The sequence below is a fragment of the Sabethes cyaneus genome, chromosome 2, assembly GCF_943734655.1.
Source record: "Sabethes cyaneus chromosome 2, idSabCyanKW18_F2, whole genome shotgun sequence".
In the NCBI taxonomy this organism is placed as follows: Eukaryota; Metazoa; Arthropoda; class Insecta; order Diptera; family Culicidae; genus Sabethes; species Sabethes cyaneus.
The window spans coordinates 143,513,807-143,530,527 of NC_071354.1; the positions used below are offsets into that span (position 1 = coordinate 143,513,807).

The window sequence follows — 16,721 nt, forward strand, 5'->3', positions numbered from 1 at the left end:
GTTGTAATTACTGCGGTATTGCGCAGGTCAACGTCACCTGCAAGATGCACTCCGAAGTCTTATTGCGTCGTATATGAAACGTCGGCAGGCTGGATGACATGGAAGCCCATGTTACTACGGATCCAATCCAATCCAAAACTCCAACAAATCCTTCAGAAGTGTCAACGTGCCACCATAGCATAGTTTGTGGATTTCAAAGCAGCATACGATATGGTCGAACGCAAGCTACCGTGGCAGAGAATGAATAAACTGACGCGACAGGTCAAAGTTATCCTAGAACAAGTGATGAGTTACGTGCGCTTCTCTAGTCCACTCGAAGTACGACGAGGATTGCGGCAACGAGATAGACTATACTATATATTGTTTATTTGTCGCTATTTAAAGGGTGATCAAAGAAACGACAGGCACGATTTGGCTCAGCAAGAGCAGCCAACTCCTAGTGTTCGCAGACGACTTTGGCGTTATTACTAGAAATTTCGCGATGGTGGATGACAGATTGGGGTAAAAAATGATGAAGTTTTCAAATTTATTTATTTAATTGCTTAGTCAACAGGTAAAAAATCACCCCAATGACAGATTGTGCTATATAACTATAGATGCATAAAGGTACACACGCGTAGACAACATAAATTAACATAATACACGCTTAAAACTACACTTATTAGTTTGTCGAGATACATTAAAATTAAACACGTTATAACATTTGTTGAATACACGAGACATGCTACGCATTGGTTCGTTAAGTCCATAATTTGTTCTCGCAGGACCAATGCTGAGGAACGGATGGTACCGAAGATTGCGGCGACGTATGCTGATATCCAAGGTACTGAGCAGCGCAGAACAATCGATGTGTCCTTGCAAGAGATCACCAATAAAGGACGCTTTTGCTACATTTCGTCTCTCCTCTAGTAGTTCCAAATTAATAAGCATGCATCTGCTTTTATAGCTAGGCAGATTTAATGGAGCCGTCCACCTGAGATGACGTAGAGCGAAGCGGATGAATTTTCGCTGAATAGCCTCAATGCGTTGAGTTTCGTTCTGGTAATAAGGAGACCAGACGATGGACGCATATTCTAGGACAGGTCGCACAATCGAGCAATATAGAGTTTTCAGGCAGTAAACATCCTTAAACTTCTTCGCAAAGCGAAATAAAAAGCTCAGCTGCGAAGAGGCTTTTGACACGATGTAAGCGACGTGATCCTTAAAGGTTAGTTTAGTGTCGATTAGGATTCCCAAATCCTTGACTGTTGATTCGCGCTTTAACTGCACACCCTCTAAGGCATAGTTAAAGTGGAATAGTGATTGTCTTCGACCAAAAGAGATTATCGAGCATTTGGATACGTTAAGCGACATGCGGTTCATTTGGCACCATTCTGCGAAAACTTCCAGCTGTTCTTGTAGGAAAAGTGCATCTTGTGGTTGTTTTATAGTGTAGTATAGCTTTAAATCGTCGGCGTACGAGAGTTTCATGCAATTCAAAATGAAATTGACATCGTTCATATATAACAAGAATAAAAAAGGCCCAAGATGACTCCCTTGTGGAACGCCGGACCAAACTGAGAACGGAGATGAAATATGATCACCTATTTTAACAGACATACTCCGACCGCTTAAGTAAGATTGGAGCCAAAGAAGCAAATGTTCATTCATACCCAGTTTATCAAATTTAGCTATCGCTATTTGATGATTCATAGTATCAAATGCTGCGGATAAGTCTGTGTATATTGCGTCCACTTGATTGCCAGTCTCTATTTGGCGTATCACAAACGACGTGAAGCAGGTTAAGTTGGTTGACGTAGATCGTTTTGGCATAAATCCGTGCTGATCAGGCGAAATGTAATGTTTGTATCTCTGGACTAGCTCTTGAAGAATAATTAACTCGAACAGTTTAGAAGTGGCACTTAACGCAGCAATGCCTCGATAATTCGATACTATTCGCTTGCAACCTTTCTTAAAAACAGGAAAAACATACGATTGTTTCCAGCAGTTTGGGAATACGCCTGTAGCTAGGGATAAGTTAAATACTGTTGCATTAGGTGTCGCAAGTGTCTCCATGAAGCGTTTCAGAATGACTGACGGGATACCGTCAGGGCCGTGTCCCTTAGATGATTTTAAGGCTTTTCCAGCTGATATAAGCATGTCAACGGAGATAACAAACGGCAATGCGGATGCAGAAAGTCGGGGAACGTTTCCGGTAGCGACAATTACATCCTGCGGTTCGAGACGTTCATTTGTGAACACGTTACTAAAATGAGAACGAAACAAGTCTGCAATGTCAGCAGTGGAGTCGGCTTCGAATAAACCATTGGACATCACAGAAGGCAACCCTGATTCTTTCCGTTGCTCATTCAAGTGGCGCCAGAAGCTTCTGGGGTTTGCCTTGAGGCGGCGTTGCAGATTATTCTGGTACGCGTTATACAGGCGATCGTTAAGTAGTTTATAATTAGCATTCGCTTCTAAATATCTTGTCTTCGTGGCTTCAGTGCGATGCTTACTGTGTTGTCTAAGGGCAGCACGTTTCACCGTTTTAAGATGTTTCAGATCGCGGTTTGTCCAGGCTGGTTTAGATGATACACGCTTAGTTTTTACGGGTACAAACTGGTCGATAGCATAAAGGATAATGCTAGAGATAGTCGATGCTGTGAGATTGGCGTCATGATCGCGAAGGGCCTCGTCCCAATCAACAAGTGTAAAAAAATCGTTCATGCCGTGGAAATTTGCCTTAGTGAAATCGTACGACAGGCTTTCAGAAGTGTCCCGAAAGCGTAGTTGTGGGCTAATCTTTAAATGCGTAAGCAAAGGAGGATGATGCCTACAAAGCTTTACGAGCGGTGACGGAGCCTCTTTAACCAAACAGTCTGCGCATAATTCATCGGCAGCGAAACATAGATCAAGCGTGCGATGATTTTCGTTTACAATTCCACTCATCTGTTTGAGTCCAGCGGTGCAATATGCATCGAGCAGTTTTCGCGGTGCTATTCCAATAGAGGACAGAGACGTGACCGGAAAGAAAGATCCGTAAGGGTTGCACTGCCAAGTAATCGCGCTTAAATTAAAATCACCAAAAATGATAATTTTATCTTTGGGCCCCAGTTGCGAAACAATCCAGTTGAGTGAATTAACATGTTTTTCAATTAGAGTTTCATCGTTTACTCGATCAGGAGGAATATATACCACGCATAGATAGAGTGTTCCGTCAGCAGTAGTAATTGCGACCCATAATTGTTCAACCGCTTTGCAATCCGGAGGATTAACCGTACGAGACTTGAAACATGAACGAACAGCTAACAATACACCACCTCCTGTGCGTTTGAAACTATTTAAAGACGACCGGTCCTGTCGATATACGGAGTACGAGTCATTGAACAGCTGGTTCGTCAAAGAATTCTCGTTCAACCACGTTTCAGTGAAAGCGTAGACATCATAGCAGGCGTCGCTGAGGGCTGACTGGTACTCGGCTAGGGTACTGTTTATTCCGCCAACGTTTTGATAATAAATCAGGACATTCGACGTGGCTGGTGGGGCGTTGCTTGCTAGGGGTGCCATCCTAGGAATTGAAAATTCATCAGAGCGATGGTTTCCGATACTGTTAGGATACTTGCCATGGAGGGCAGCTTGGAAAACCCCTTCGCCAGCACTAGACTCAGGGCCGGGACGACTTGGATGGCAGGAACGAGACAATTGCGATTGCGATTCGGAGACTACGGCAGGCTCGACTGAGCTAGGCGGATCAGGGGTTTCCATAATGCGTTGTGATAGGCGTCCCGGACCGGATGACGATAAGCTTAACTGACTTGAAGTATGACGCAGAGGCGATGTGCGGGAGACAGGTAAAGATGCAGATGTAAGTGTAGAGCAGCCAGAAGATACAGCAAATGAATCAGCGCTGGAAGCGGGAGAGCGATGAGGAAGTGGAAGTTCGCGAAAACGTGAGTACTTGCCTGTGAGAGCAGATTGGAGGACCTCTACTGCAGACTCGACAACAGGACCGCGACGACTGAGATGAGCGCTGGCAGCAAACGGCCGGACTGTGTCGATCTGAGAAGAGGCCTCCATAAGACTTTCTGCTGGGGGGCTCCGTAGCCGCAAGGTTACCGAGTCTGCTTTGACAAGCGAGTGGTCGTGGGTTCGAATCTTAGTAGAATCAAGCCATTCTCGATGTCAAGTGACTTTAGCATGGGTTTATTCTCAGGCCCCTCCATTTACCCTTCCTTCGTGCTGAATTCTATATTTACCCTCTGAAGCCTCTTAACAGTGCAAATGTCCCTCCTATAGTTAAGTGTACTGGTCAGAGGTACGAATGAGTCCTCGCCAGGGACGGCTATAATATGGGATAGTGCTGGCAGCGAGGAATAAGTGGGTAAAGTAGATTAAGCTTTGAAGGAAGGGTAAACCCCAATACACGCAAGCACGCATAAAATTTAATAAGCATATCGCTCACTCAATAGCGATTATAGCAAAAAGAAATGCAGTGCAGGTCATACAGCAAACACCCGGGCGATATTACAATAGATCAACTATACTGGTCGCAGTAATGAGAGTCCACACATGGAAAAAAAAAAAAGACTTTCTGCTATGCGTCGTGGTGATCCTAGTCCGTCATGTCGACTTCTTCCGTTACCAAAGGGGCGCCGGACGTCGGGTTTATTGCCGCTATGCCATCGCGACTTGGTGTTACTTGAGGCTTCCAAAAATTTACGCTAGTCCGAGTGTCCTGGAACTCCCGGTAAAAGATTCCTTTCGGCCAGGTCGATGGAGACAGTGCCTGGGCTTTTAGATTAGCGTTTATTCCAATTTTGAATGAGATAAAGGACAGGGTGCTGATATCACGGCTTTTCCCAACAAGTCTAACAACATCAACGTCGTCAGTACGTAAACGACGGGAAACCAAGGAGCACATCTGCTCAACAGTAACATCACGGGAGATACGGGATAGATACAGCCAAAATTTTTCAGCTGGAGCCGTAGCGGCGAAGTTTCCGAATGACGGCGATAGTGAATCGGATGTGCAAGCATGAGTGGTTGTGGTTGCGGCCTGTTATTACTAGGCTTTTTGAACAGTCGACGGCGCCTAGTTGAAGCAGTACCGGAAGTCGAGTGTTTTGAAGTTCTGGGCGTCATCGAACTGGAATTGATGAGGACGGAGAAATTGGATTTGATTTCGTTTTTCAGCTCAACAAGAATCTCCTGTTTTAAACATTCGACAATTTCGTTGTGCGCGGAGAGCACTTTTTCTTGGCCTGATTCGTAAGCCGCACGTACTGCTTGCCTCATGCGGACGTCATTCATGAGACTGGAGCAGGTTTTACACATCCAGAAAAGCTGATCATTTTTTAACAACTCATCGAATGCAGACGAAGCAATCCCACAGCAAGATGGATGGAACACCGTGTTCTTCAAACTCCCGCTACTCGAACGCCGCTGCAATTCGATGCACACGTAGCCGGTAAACACTATAGTGGCGAAAGATGAAATAGCAGTGAGCCACACACGCGAAACAATGGGATAGCGCCGATCTGTTGTTATCAAAGCGAAGCGAACGAAGCACTTTTATCACTCAATTTGCGGTTGAAACTGCACCGATACAGATTCTATTTTGATCAGAATCAATGCAAACAAATAACGACTTGACGGCGGATAGCTTTGCTGGTCGACTTAATTGCGAAAGCAACGAAAAATCAATATAAATCGAAGAGCGTATACAGCTGCTACTATCAACAAATGGTGTCTCAACACAACAGGACACAACAGTTTTTGCATCGAAAACCAAATATATGAAAGGTAGAAGCTCAAGAGAGGACAATATTTGTTTCCATTCGAACTGACCATTAACGGCGACGAACATAAAGTTGAGGAGTTCATATATATATATTTGGGATCTATGGCTATTACGACTCCTAGTTGGCTCCGAGGTATGACGCTGGCCTAATAAGTCAGTCGTCGTATGTTCGTATCTCGACTAGGAAAGGCTGTTAGAGTCAATAGGATCGTAGCAACTGGCCCTGCAATTGTCCTGAACTTTAAAAGCTGGCTGCGAAGTCTGTCGTATAAAAAACCGAAGGTCAAGTTTCGATAACGGAATGTAGCACCTAGGCTTTGCTTTGGCTATTACGACAACAACTCGAGTAAGATGATTCAATGACACATTCAAGCTGAAAAAGGAGCGTACGCCGGCACACGAATCTGGTTGTGCATAAAACGCTAATCAGACTGCTTGCCTTCTACGGACACTTATCGGATTATCACAAAGTTATAGTTTTACTATCAGATCATCCTGATCGATTTAGTTTATAGTGACCATAATAAAATATCCGATGGAATAAATAATAAATTTTCAGCAGTTTCCGAGGTTGTGCAGCATATGCGCATATTGGTATAATAGGTGGATAAAATCATCACGCCATTGAAATTTTGAAAACCAATTCTTTTAACTAAATAAATATATTCAATCAGTCATTCTCTACTTCTAGCAACAACATTTTAGTTGCTTCCTGTGGCATAAAAACCGGTTGATAATAACTTTCTTTCTGCAACTCACAATTTGCTCTGGTGAATTTTTGTGTATGGGTTTAAAATACTAAAAGCTAAGCCATGGGTATAAAAGTCCTTCAGAACTTGACCCCAGACTTCGCAACCGGTTATTAGAGTAGAGGAAAATTACGGGGCAAGTGTAAAGATCCTATTAACTCTATAGCGGCACCGCCTAGTCGAGATTCGAACATACGACGATTGGCTCGTTGGGCCAGCATCGTACCCCGGAGCTAACTGGGCGGACTAAAAAATACTAGAATATGTCAATTTGGCTTTACGTAAGAAAATGGTTTTTGTGTTGAACTCTAACATTTTTAATGATAATAGCAATAAATCTGTTTGGCCAGGTTGTTAACATATTATAGATTTGTTGCGGTTTGACGAGTAACCTGCATTATTATTTTTTATTATTTTTTACAGTTTATATACTACTCTGCAAATTGTAACCCACTCGAGTTGCTTTTCAACATAAAACGAGATGTCACTGCATTCGATGAGAAATCATCGAATCATTTCAACCGACTCAATCGTCCCTCCCAAGGCTAGCAGGCTAGCAGATATTGCGCAAACCCACCCACTCAGTTAAGCATGTCAGGATGGATCAACAAGCAAACCTCTACGCCGAAATCAGAAGATAATGCAAGTAAGAAAACAACGGCCGAAAATGACTCCAAACCACCGGAAAGCCTGGCCGCTGAGAGTGGAACGCTGTCGAGTAAGTTCCCGCTGCGAAAGATCGGTGATTTGTTCCGGAATAAGCTGCGCAGCTCCGGCAGTTATTCGATCAAATCTTTCAACCATAGTGTAGCGCAGGAGTGCAGGATATCGGAACGTGCCAGCATTGACGTTGAGAAGGTTCCTAGTCCGCCGAAAAAAGCCGAGCGAACTACGATGGCGGCCGCTGAAATTGAGACTGCTACGATTGTAAACGAAAAGTCTACGACTAGAAACGTGACCGCCGATGCTCCCCCGAATGGTCCTCCACCCGTACGGCCGCGAAAAATTACCACCCTCAATCGGGCATATCAGCGAAAGAGGAGGTAAGTCCGAATTATTTTAAGCAATCAAAATTCGTTTACCAAATATTATGACTATGATTTGATTTTTTAATATTATGACTAGTATCATGTAACCAGAATGTGGTCCTGTAATCAATAAGACTACAAAATCTCAACGTGAGATTTTTTTGGAGTAAATTTTCTATTGTGCAATATAATAGACCTGTTGGAATTGAGACAATCTTAAGAATTTACATTAGGTACAAAATTAATCAAAAATCTATATCACAAAGTAAAGAAACATTTTTCATTTAATTTAATCATTCGTCATCTAACGATCATTTTAATATTTCATAGTTTAGCTGGCTTTTTGCATATCGAGCCACCACTGCGTCGTTCAGTGAACATCAGACATCTGCAGAAAATAAACAAAAATATAAAAAATCTGCCAGAGACAGAGCCTGTGATAAAGACCGATTGATTAGCGCGTTGAATACATTACAATTTTCTGGTATTTCCAATCAAAATGCTAATTATTTAACTAAATAGTAGGTTGATTCCAGAGCACCGGCGTCTAGACAGTCGGCAACTTGAAGGCAAATTACTTACTCACCCTCAAGCAGTCATCTTGAGTGGACAAGAATGTAATCAACTGGATAGCGCGTTTACAAACAAATTTGCATACATGTTGTGGTATAATATTCCACAGTGCCATCGAGATTTCTTTTAATGATTTTCAAGGTTTTTACCTTTAACTGTAAAAAACGAAAATTTGAATGCTAATTTGGCGCTTTTTGTAAAACTGATTTCATAAAAACCATTTGGAACATAGAACGAAAGGTCATAATATTTGGATAATAGAATTTGCACAAAATAGTTGTGTTTAGAGCATATCATCGCGGAGGTAAAAACCTATATGAGATCGTATACTTAATTTGGGGTAAAGTAAAACTTGTAACAGTTTCGCATAGGCAGTTTACTGGATATATTTTTTCATTAGTTAATGTCGAATATTTTCTTCAATATCTTCAGTAATGTTGAGCCAAGGTGACTCGAAAAAAAATCAAAGCCATGGGTATAAACGTCCTGTTGAGAACTTGACCCTTGTTTATCGACAGACTTCGCAGCCGGTTGTTAGAGTACAGGACAATTACGGGGCTAGTGCAACGATTCTATAGCAGCACCTCTCAGCCGAGATTCGAACATACGACAACTGGCTTGTTATTCCAGCATCGTACCCCGAAGCTAACTGGGTGCACGGGTGACTTGAGCCATATCAATAACTCGTCTCCACCCCATTCGACTCTCGACGTCGCTAGTTTTTTAAGCGTCTCTATCTCGCAAGTCAGATTTGATCCGGCCGAGGTATCTAGCACGTTGGGACCGTTTATTCTTTATGCCTGTGCCTTTGGTCTTTGAAAAGCATAGATTTCGACGCATTGCCGTCCGGCATCCAGGCATCCAGGCGCTTCTATTTTGCTCTTTTGAATACTACACTTCAGCCAAGCAGAATTTGAAAAGGTGATGTATGGGATGGTTGTAGAGTTAGTAATTACCTATAATATTTCTGAAGAAAGTACAGTTTTATCTTTTGTATTTACGGTACTATTGGGCTTCAATACTGTTGGTAGCCAAAAGAGCGCTCTTTTTGCGTATTACAAAGCCGGCAAGGAGGTACGTTGATTTACTTGGTCTGGTAAAGTTGGGCAGTCAATGTTTCCCTGCATCAGGTCAAACACGAACATCCTTCGTATTTTGGTACGCCAAGCCCATGGTAGATCGAGTACGATCAGCTGACACCAAACTTGATAATGAAGAAGATTGATTAGATCGTTCCATGGTAGATTGCGCAGAGTAAAACGTAATTTTTTTTCTGTACTAGCTCGAGTACAAGGGTTCGTTACTAATTCGGGTACCAAAAGATAGAAGCGTACTCCAAAATGCTATGCAGCAAGACCAGTACAGTGTTTTGAGAGCATAAATGTCAGTAACGCTGAAAGCATGACGGCGGAGAATGCCTTCGCGGTGTTTATTTATTTGTAAAAATCAACTGACATGAATTGCCTTATTGAATGTTTTTGGTCGATTTATAAAAAGCTAACACTATACAATTTTTGAGCAAACTTGTGTAACAGTTGAATTCAAATAAGCTTTCAACAATAGAAAAAGTTCGGATGCAGGCAGTTATTGGCTCATACGTTCCAAAGGTGGTCCGATTGAATCTTGTTTGCAGTAGCTCGGTTGAGGGCAGGGCACGTTGCGATGCACGAAAGTTGATGAGAGACAGGACGGTCGGTGAATCGATTTCGCCATTCACGATCTTTGCAACACACACTGGTTGCAGAACCTTCCTACGCAATTCAATTGTCCAAAGACCAATGGAATGGAATCGTCAGCATCCACCTCCAAGCAGCGAAACAATATCGTTCATAAACAGCAAAAACAGAATCGGTTCCATGTTGCTACCTTGTGGTACACCCGACAAGTTGGTAAACTGGAAAGAAAAGCTGGAATCGAGTTGCACGCATAGGACTTTACCACATACGTAGAAACTGAGTCATTTCGTAAAATTCTGAGATGCACCAAGTTGCGAAGTTTTCTGCAGCAGTATTTCATAAAATACGATCGAACGCAGCCTTTAAGTCCGTGTAGATCACATCGATTTGTGCCTTTTGTTCCATGTGAGGTACACAAGTAGATGTGAACTCCAATAGGTTTGAGATTACGGATCGACCAGGTATAAATCTATGTTGGTCGGTGGAGATATAGCATTTAGCATCTAGCAAGAAGAAAATTGCTCACTATTAATTCAAATAGCTTGGACGCAGCAGAAAGACTAGTGATGCCACGATAGTTTCGAACGTTTCGTCGGTCGCCACTTTTGAAAACAGGGAACATGAATGACTGCTTCCAAATCATCGGAAATTTTCCGTCCTTAAATGATTTGTTGAATATCTCGCACAATGGCTCCACTTTCCTTTCTTGCAAGTGCACAACGGACGAAGACTAGAGCCGGACCACCATCGGGTCCAGACCAACATAAACGTTTCATTTTCTTAGCAGCTGACAGAAACATAGCGAAAGTTATTTCAAAAGTACTTATATCGAGTAAATCAGCAGGAACATCAGCAGATGCAACGACATCAGATCCGAATCAGATTCAAATTTTTCTGCAAAAACGGACGCGAACAGCTCACACAAGCTCCCCAAGTAGTGCCTGTAGCTCGTGATTCATACGTCTCCGCCACTCTCCGCTTTCAGTTTGTACTCCGCCAAATATCGTCCGCAGCACTTTCCGCTCGAACACGGCAAGGGCGCGTACGTCCTCCATGAGCAGCGTCACGGCTTCAAGTCCATAAAGAACTACCGGTCTAATAAGAGTTTTGAACATTGTTAGCTTCGTGCGGCGGCGTACGCTTCCTGATCGTAGCGTTTTACGAAGGGCAAAGTAGGCTCGATTTCCCGCGTAGATGCGCCGCTGGATCTCCTTACTAGTGTTGTTGTCCGCGGTCACCAGCGATCCCAAATACACGAACTCCTCTACCACTTCTAGTTCGTCGCCGTCAACTGTTACCGTCCGTGGGAGGCGCGCGATTGTTTCCTTTGAGCCTCTTCCTTTCTTGTATTTGGTCTTCGACGCATTTATTTTTAGCCCAATTCTCCTAGACTCCGCTTTCAGTCTGGCGTAGATTGCCTCCGCCGTCGCAAAGTTCCTGGCTATGATATCGAAGTCATTTGCAAAGCCTAGAAGTTGGCTACCCTTGGTAAAAATAGTGCCTCTCGTTTCGATGCCTGCTCGTCGGATCACCCCCTCAAGAGCGATGTTGAACAGCATGCAGGATAAACCGTCACCTTGTCTCAACCCTCGCCGCGTCTTGAAGGGACTCGAGAGTGTCCCAGAGATGCGTACGAAACACATCACTCGATCCAATGTAGCTCTGATCAGCCGCGTCAGTTTGTCCGGAAAACCGTGTTCGTGCATTATCTGCCATAGCTTGTCTCGATCGACTGTATCGTATGGTGTTTTGAAATCAATAAAGATGTGATGCGTGGGCACGCTGTACTAGCGACATTTTTGCAAGATCTGTCGGATAGTAAAAATTTGGTCCGCAGATGTGCGAGCCCCCATGAAACCCGCCTGATAATTCCCTACGAAACCTTATGCTATCGGTGACGACCGGCGTAACAGGATTGAGTACACGCGTTCTATAATAAGTATTGATGGTGTAGAGCGTTGTTGATGCTACTTCGAGCGAAGGTCACTGTTTTACATTTTTTATGGTTGATACGCATGTCGTTATTATCACACTAAATTAGTAATTGTTTAAACCCTCTTCCTTCTTGAATGGCACAGTCCGAAATCGACAGAATTATTCGAAAAATTTTCAAATAATCGGTGAACGAAAGTAAGGGAGTTGAAATTAGTGTATCCAAGTCGTTTACGAAAATATTAAAGAGCAATGGTCCGAGTATGCTTTCTCGGCCTAGGATAACCTACGCTGCAGTCGTATGGTGGCCAAAGGTGAATGAGGTGACAGCCCAAGCCAAACTAAACAAAGTTCAGCGCCTGGCCTGTCTTACAGTTACCAGTGCCATGCGTTCAACACCTACTGCAGCCTTACTGCCTTTGCATCTTCATGTGAAGAAGGAAGCAGAGCTCGGTGCACTACGGTTACAAAGGAGTAAAACGATACTCGAAGGTGACCAAATCGGCCATATTCGCATACTTCGGGAGTTCAATTTTACACCCTTGGTAACTTCAGTCTCTGACTGCATGAAAGCCAGGCCCAATATGGACGTTCCATATGAGGTGAGCTGAAACAGATCGCTCAATGTGGAATAATGGAGGGCCCGATCTTCCATTTGGAACTATCTGCTTTTTTACAGATGGTTCAAAAATGGGGGCCTGCACAAGTTCCGGAATCTACGGACCCGGCATCAGGGAAACTATCTCATTAGGAAAGTGGTCCACCGTTTTTCAAGCAGAAGTATATGCAATATAAATCTGTGCAACAATATGCTTGAAACGAAGGTATAAGCATGCGAAAATCGGTATCTTCACGGACAGCCAAGCAGCACTACTGGCACTCAAGTCCGCCAAATGCGTGTCCAAATGAGTTTGGGAGTGCTGCACAGCATTGAGGAAGCTCTCCCTCAACACAAAGTTTTATTACTTTGGGTGCCCGGTCACTGCGGAATCGAGTGCAATGAATTTGCTGACAACCTTGCAAGACAAGGATCAGCTCAGCAATTTATTGGTCCTGAACCGTTTCTGGGCACCTCCACACCCGCCGTGAAAGGCGAACTGATGACATGGGAAAAGCTAGAAATAGTATCCCCTTGGAATCAAATACAGGGTTGTAGACAAGTCAAACAGTTCATCTACCCAAACCCTGCAGAAGCTAAAAAACTACTTCATTTAACTCGTAGTGAACTACGCACAATCACGGGACTCCTAACAGGACACAGCCCCGCTCTTTATCATTTAAAGAATATCGGCAAGGTATCATCCGACACCTGCCGCTATTGTAACTCGGAACCTGAAAGTTCAGCGCATCTGCTCTGCTATTGCGGAGCTCTTGCATTATCAAAGCACAACTTCTTAGGAAATTTCCTTCTTACTCCATATCAGGTATGCAGCCTAAATCCCAAAACGGTCATTAGTTTTAGAAACCATGTAGTACCAGGGGCAGAGGATTACAACTATCCCGCTCAACTCCATCAATGGGTATGAGCGGTCCGTAAACTGTGTACAGCAATCGTGGCCTGCCACAAAAGACGATCATTAAGACTGTGGCAGTGGCCTTTTAACCCAATGCCCTTCTGGCATACAAAAAAATGCTTCCTCGGGGTACGGCGGAACGAATAAGAAACGTTCGAGAGCGAATGGAGTTTATTACAACGTATGCCGTGCGCTTCGTCAGATAATAGCGCCATTCTGTAATACAATGCCGAAGACACACGTGCCTCGACTTGGCGATAACCAGAATGTGTAGGACGAAAGCTTTTGAAAATTCGATGTATACGGAGTCTGTTTGTCGTGTTTCTTCGACTTCTTTGGATCCCGGAGATCTCGGAGTCCCGGAGTTAACTGGTGCGACTGTGTTGTATAGCGCACTGTGAACTACTTTTTCTAATAGCGTTGGTAACGAGACACCATGATAGTTGGAGACACAGCTCGCATGTCGTCTATGCATAGTTCTTTGTCATTGTCTAGATCTTTAAGAGCGGATGGTAAATGGTTGAATAATGCGCTCCAGAACTATCACGAAGTTCCACAGCCTCTTATTTAGCAACTCCTATCTCTACCTCCTCGTGGTACCATCCGGGATACGCTCCTTAGTGGAAATCGGACAACCGGTGGAAACTAGTGTCGTATGCGGACAGAGAAGGGGGCACTCATGCGAAGGCTGAGTGTAAACTCTCCGCCTGCAAATGACGGATCTCGGTAGAAGCATGTTCGATGAACCTGAAAATACCGAGAACCTGAGCAGAGGGTCCAAAGCCCCCAAAGGAGGATGGTTTTAATAGCTATTATCCTTGGCTAAAAGTAAAAACATGAATGGATAAACCCCTAATCCAAGGTGTCATGCGACCCGTGCCGAGGGATGAATGGTGGGGGGGGGTTCTATAAATACTCAGCCTCAAACGGAACCTGTGGAGTACCAGAGCGCCCTCCACAGTAATCAGCCCTTACCGCATCATGAGGGGCTCTGATGTGGCGGACTTTTCTTTCCCCTCAACTCGTGGGATTCTTATGGAAGACAAAATCAAAAATACAACAAGTGTGGATACGGTGGAAAACCCGTTCGCTAGAGGAGGCATCCAGCGTTCTCCACCAAGGGTGGAGAAGGATGCAACTAGGAGCGCTAGTGTGGGTGGCAAAGGCAGCGGTATGCCTACCACGCCGGACACAGCGATGAACGGCCCAGCGCTTATCAGGGCGATGGAGAAAAATAGAGACGCTGTACCTAAAGTGGTAGCAGCGTCACAGCAGCTCGAGGTAATAATCGAGTTTACGTCAGGTCGCGGCAATTTCTCCAAGGACCTGAAGCAGAGCTTGCTCATGCTTCGGAGAACCTTGAATGCAGCGACCAAAACGCACAACGACCTCGTGGCGCGTGCAGGAGAGGCTAAGAAGGTGACCGTGAAGGCGTCGAAGGCAGTACAAACGGACGCTTGCCCGTTGACGGAGTGTCGTAACGCGGCCCAGGAGGCTACGGAAAGCGCTACCAGCAGCGGTAAGGCAATCGCCAAGCGCCCGAGACAGTCCCCGGGGGATAGCACCCCTGGCGGACCGAAAAAACGCCTGATCGGTAAAAGCCCTCAGGCTAGCGGGTTGGCAAAGCTAACCGATGAACCAGCGGGAAGCTCCAAGACAGGTGGCCCGTGGACCGAGGTTAGGGCCAAGAGAAAAGGCGGAGGAGGCTCCAGTAAAAAAACTGCTCCACCTAAATCGGCAAGAAAGCGAGCGAAGAAGGGCGACGCTCTTATCCTGAAAACCGACGGGTCGAAATACTCGGAGGTTCTGAAGGCCATGAGAGGAGACGCCCTACTCAAGGATCTGGGCGCGGACGTACGGAGCATCCGCCGCTCACGCACGGGCGATATGATCCTCGAGTTAAAGAAGGACGCCACAAAGAAGAGTTCCGCATACAAGCCCATAGCGGAAGGAGTGCTCGGGGACGGAGTGAAGGTACGTGCTCTCACACCAGAAGTGACTCTCCAGCTTAAGAACCTGGACGAGATCACCGAAGTGCGTGAGGTCGTACAAGCTCTCAAAGAGCAAAGTGGAGTGGTGGTGGCAACCGAGGCGGTTCGCCTACGCAAGGGTCCGGCCGGGACCCAGGTAACCACCATACGACTTCCGCTGATTGACGGAAACAAAGCCCTGAAAGCTGCCAAGCTAAAAGTGGGGTGGTCGGTATGCCCACTGAGCGTGTCCAAGCAGTCGGAAGCTTGCTTCCGGTGTTTCGAGCACGGACATAAAGCCTGGAACTGCAAGGGGCCAGATAGGAGCCAGTTGTGCAGGAGATGTGGCAGTGCTGGCCATAAAGCAAAGGACTGCGCGGAGCCTCCTAAGTGCCTGATCTGTACCGGTAAACGGAACGCAAAGCACGTAACGGGAGGTCCAAGGTGCCCGGCCGGTGTGCCGGCGACTAAGCCACGTTCATAGTGCAAGTGACATAACTCAACCTGAACCACTGCAGCACAGCTCAGCAGCTGTTACACCAAGCAGTTTCTGAGTCAGCAATGGACATTGCCATAGTCTCGGATCCATATCGCGTCCCAGCCGGAAACGGCAACTGGGTCTCGGATAGGTCTGCGACGGCGGCTATATGGACAACAAGCAGGCTCCCGGTTCAGGAGGTTGTGTCAACTGCAGACGAGGGATTTGCGGTTGCCAAAGTGGGTGGAGTGTTCTACTGCAGCTGTTATGCTCCGCCGAGTTGGTCTATCGAGCAGTTTACGCGGATGGTAGACCGAGTATCAGTTGTGCTGACTGGTTTAAGGCCGGTGGTTGTGGCGGGCGACTTTAACGCTTGGGCGGTAGAGTGGGGAAGTCGTCGCACGAACCATAGGGGTCGGATTCTGCTTGAAGCTCTGGCAAAGCTCAACGTAGATCTGGCCAACGTCGGCAACACAAGTACCTTCAGTAGGAACGGTGCGGAGTCTATCATCGACGTGACTTTCGGCAGTCCTGGTCTGATAGGAGACTGGCGGGTAGATAATGGCTACACTCACAGTGACCACCAGGCGGTCCGCTATGGTGTCGGTCAGATAACGAGGCGGCAGGCGGCGAGTAGGGCCAACACTCCAACCACCCGTGGATGGAAGACATCATACTTCGATCCCGAAGTATTTGTAGAAGCGATCCGGAGAGAGTGCGGTGATCGCGGTATGCCCGATCCGAACGCTGATCATTTGGTTGAGGTACTGTCGCGAGCATGTGACGCTACCATGCCTAGGAAAGGTCGTCCTAGGTATGGCAGGTCACCGGCTTACTGGTGGACAGATGAAATTGCGGAACTCCGCGGAGCGTGCTTTCGTGCGAGGAGAATTATGCAAAGAGCTCGTTCGGATGAAAGCAGGGCTGAATGTCGAGTAGCACTTGTTGCTGCACGCGCAGCGCTTAAGAGCGGGATAAAAGCTAGTAAACGAGCCTGCTTTGAAAGGTTATGTGCTAGTGCC

At 45.6% G+C, this 16,721-nt stretch overlaps 1 protein-coding gene across 1 annotated transcript in view; it reads left to right on the forward strand.

The window, feature by feature from the left end:
- Positions 1-7,119: 7,119 nt before the first annotated feature.
- The window catches only part of LOC128736120 (uncharacterized), a 120,620-nt gene continuing 111,018 nt past the window's right edge, over positions 7,120-16,721 (forward strand). The window contains exon 1 of the mRNA XM_053830598.1: positions 7,120-7,571. Coding sequence (XP_053686573.1) covers positions 7,120-7,571 — 452 coding nt within the window. The remainder of the gene's footprint in view (positions 7,572-16,721) is intronic.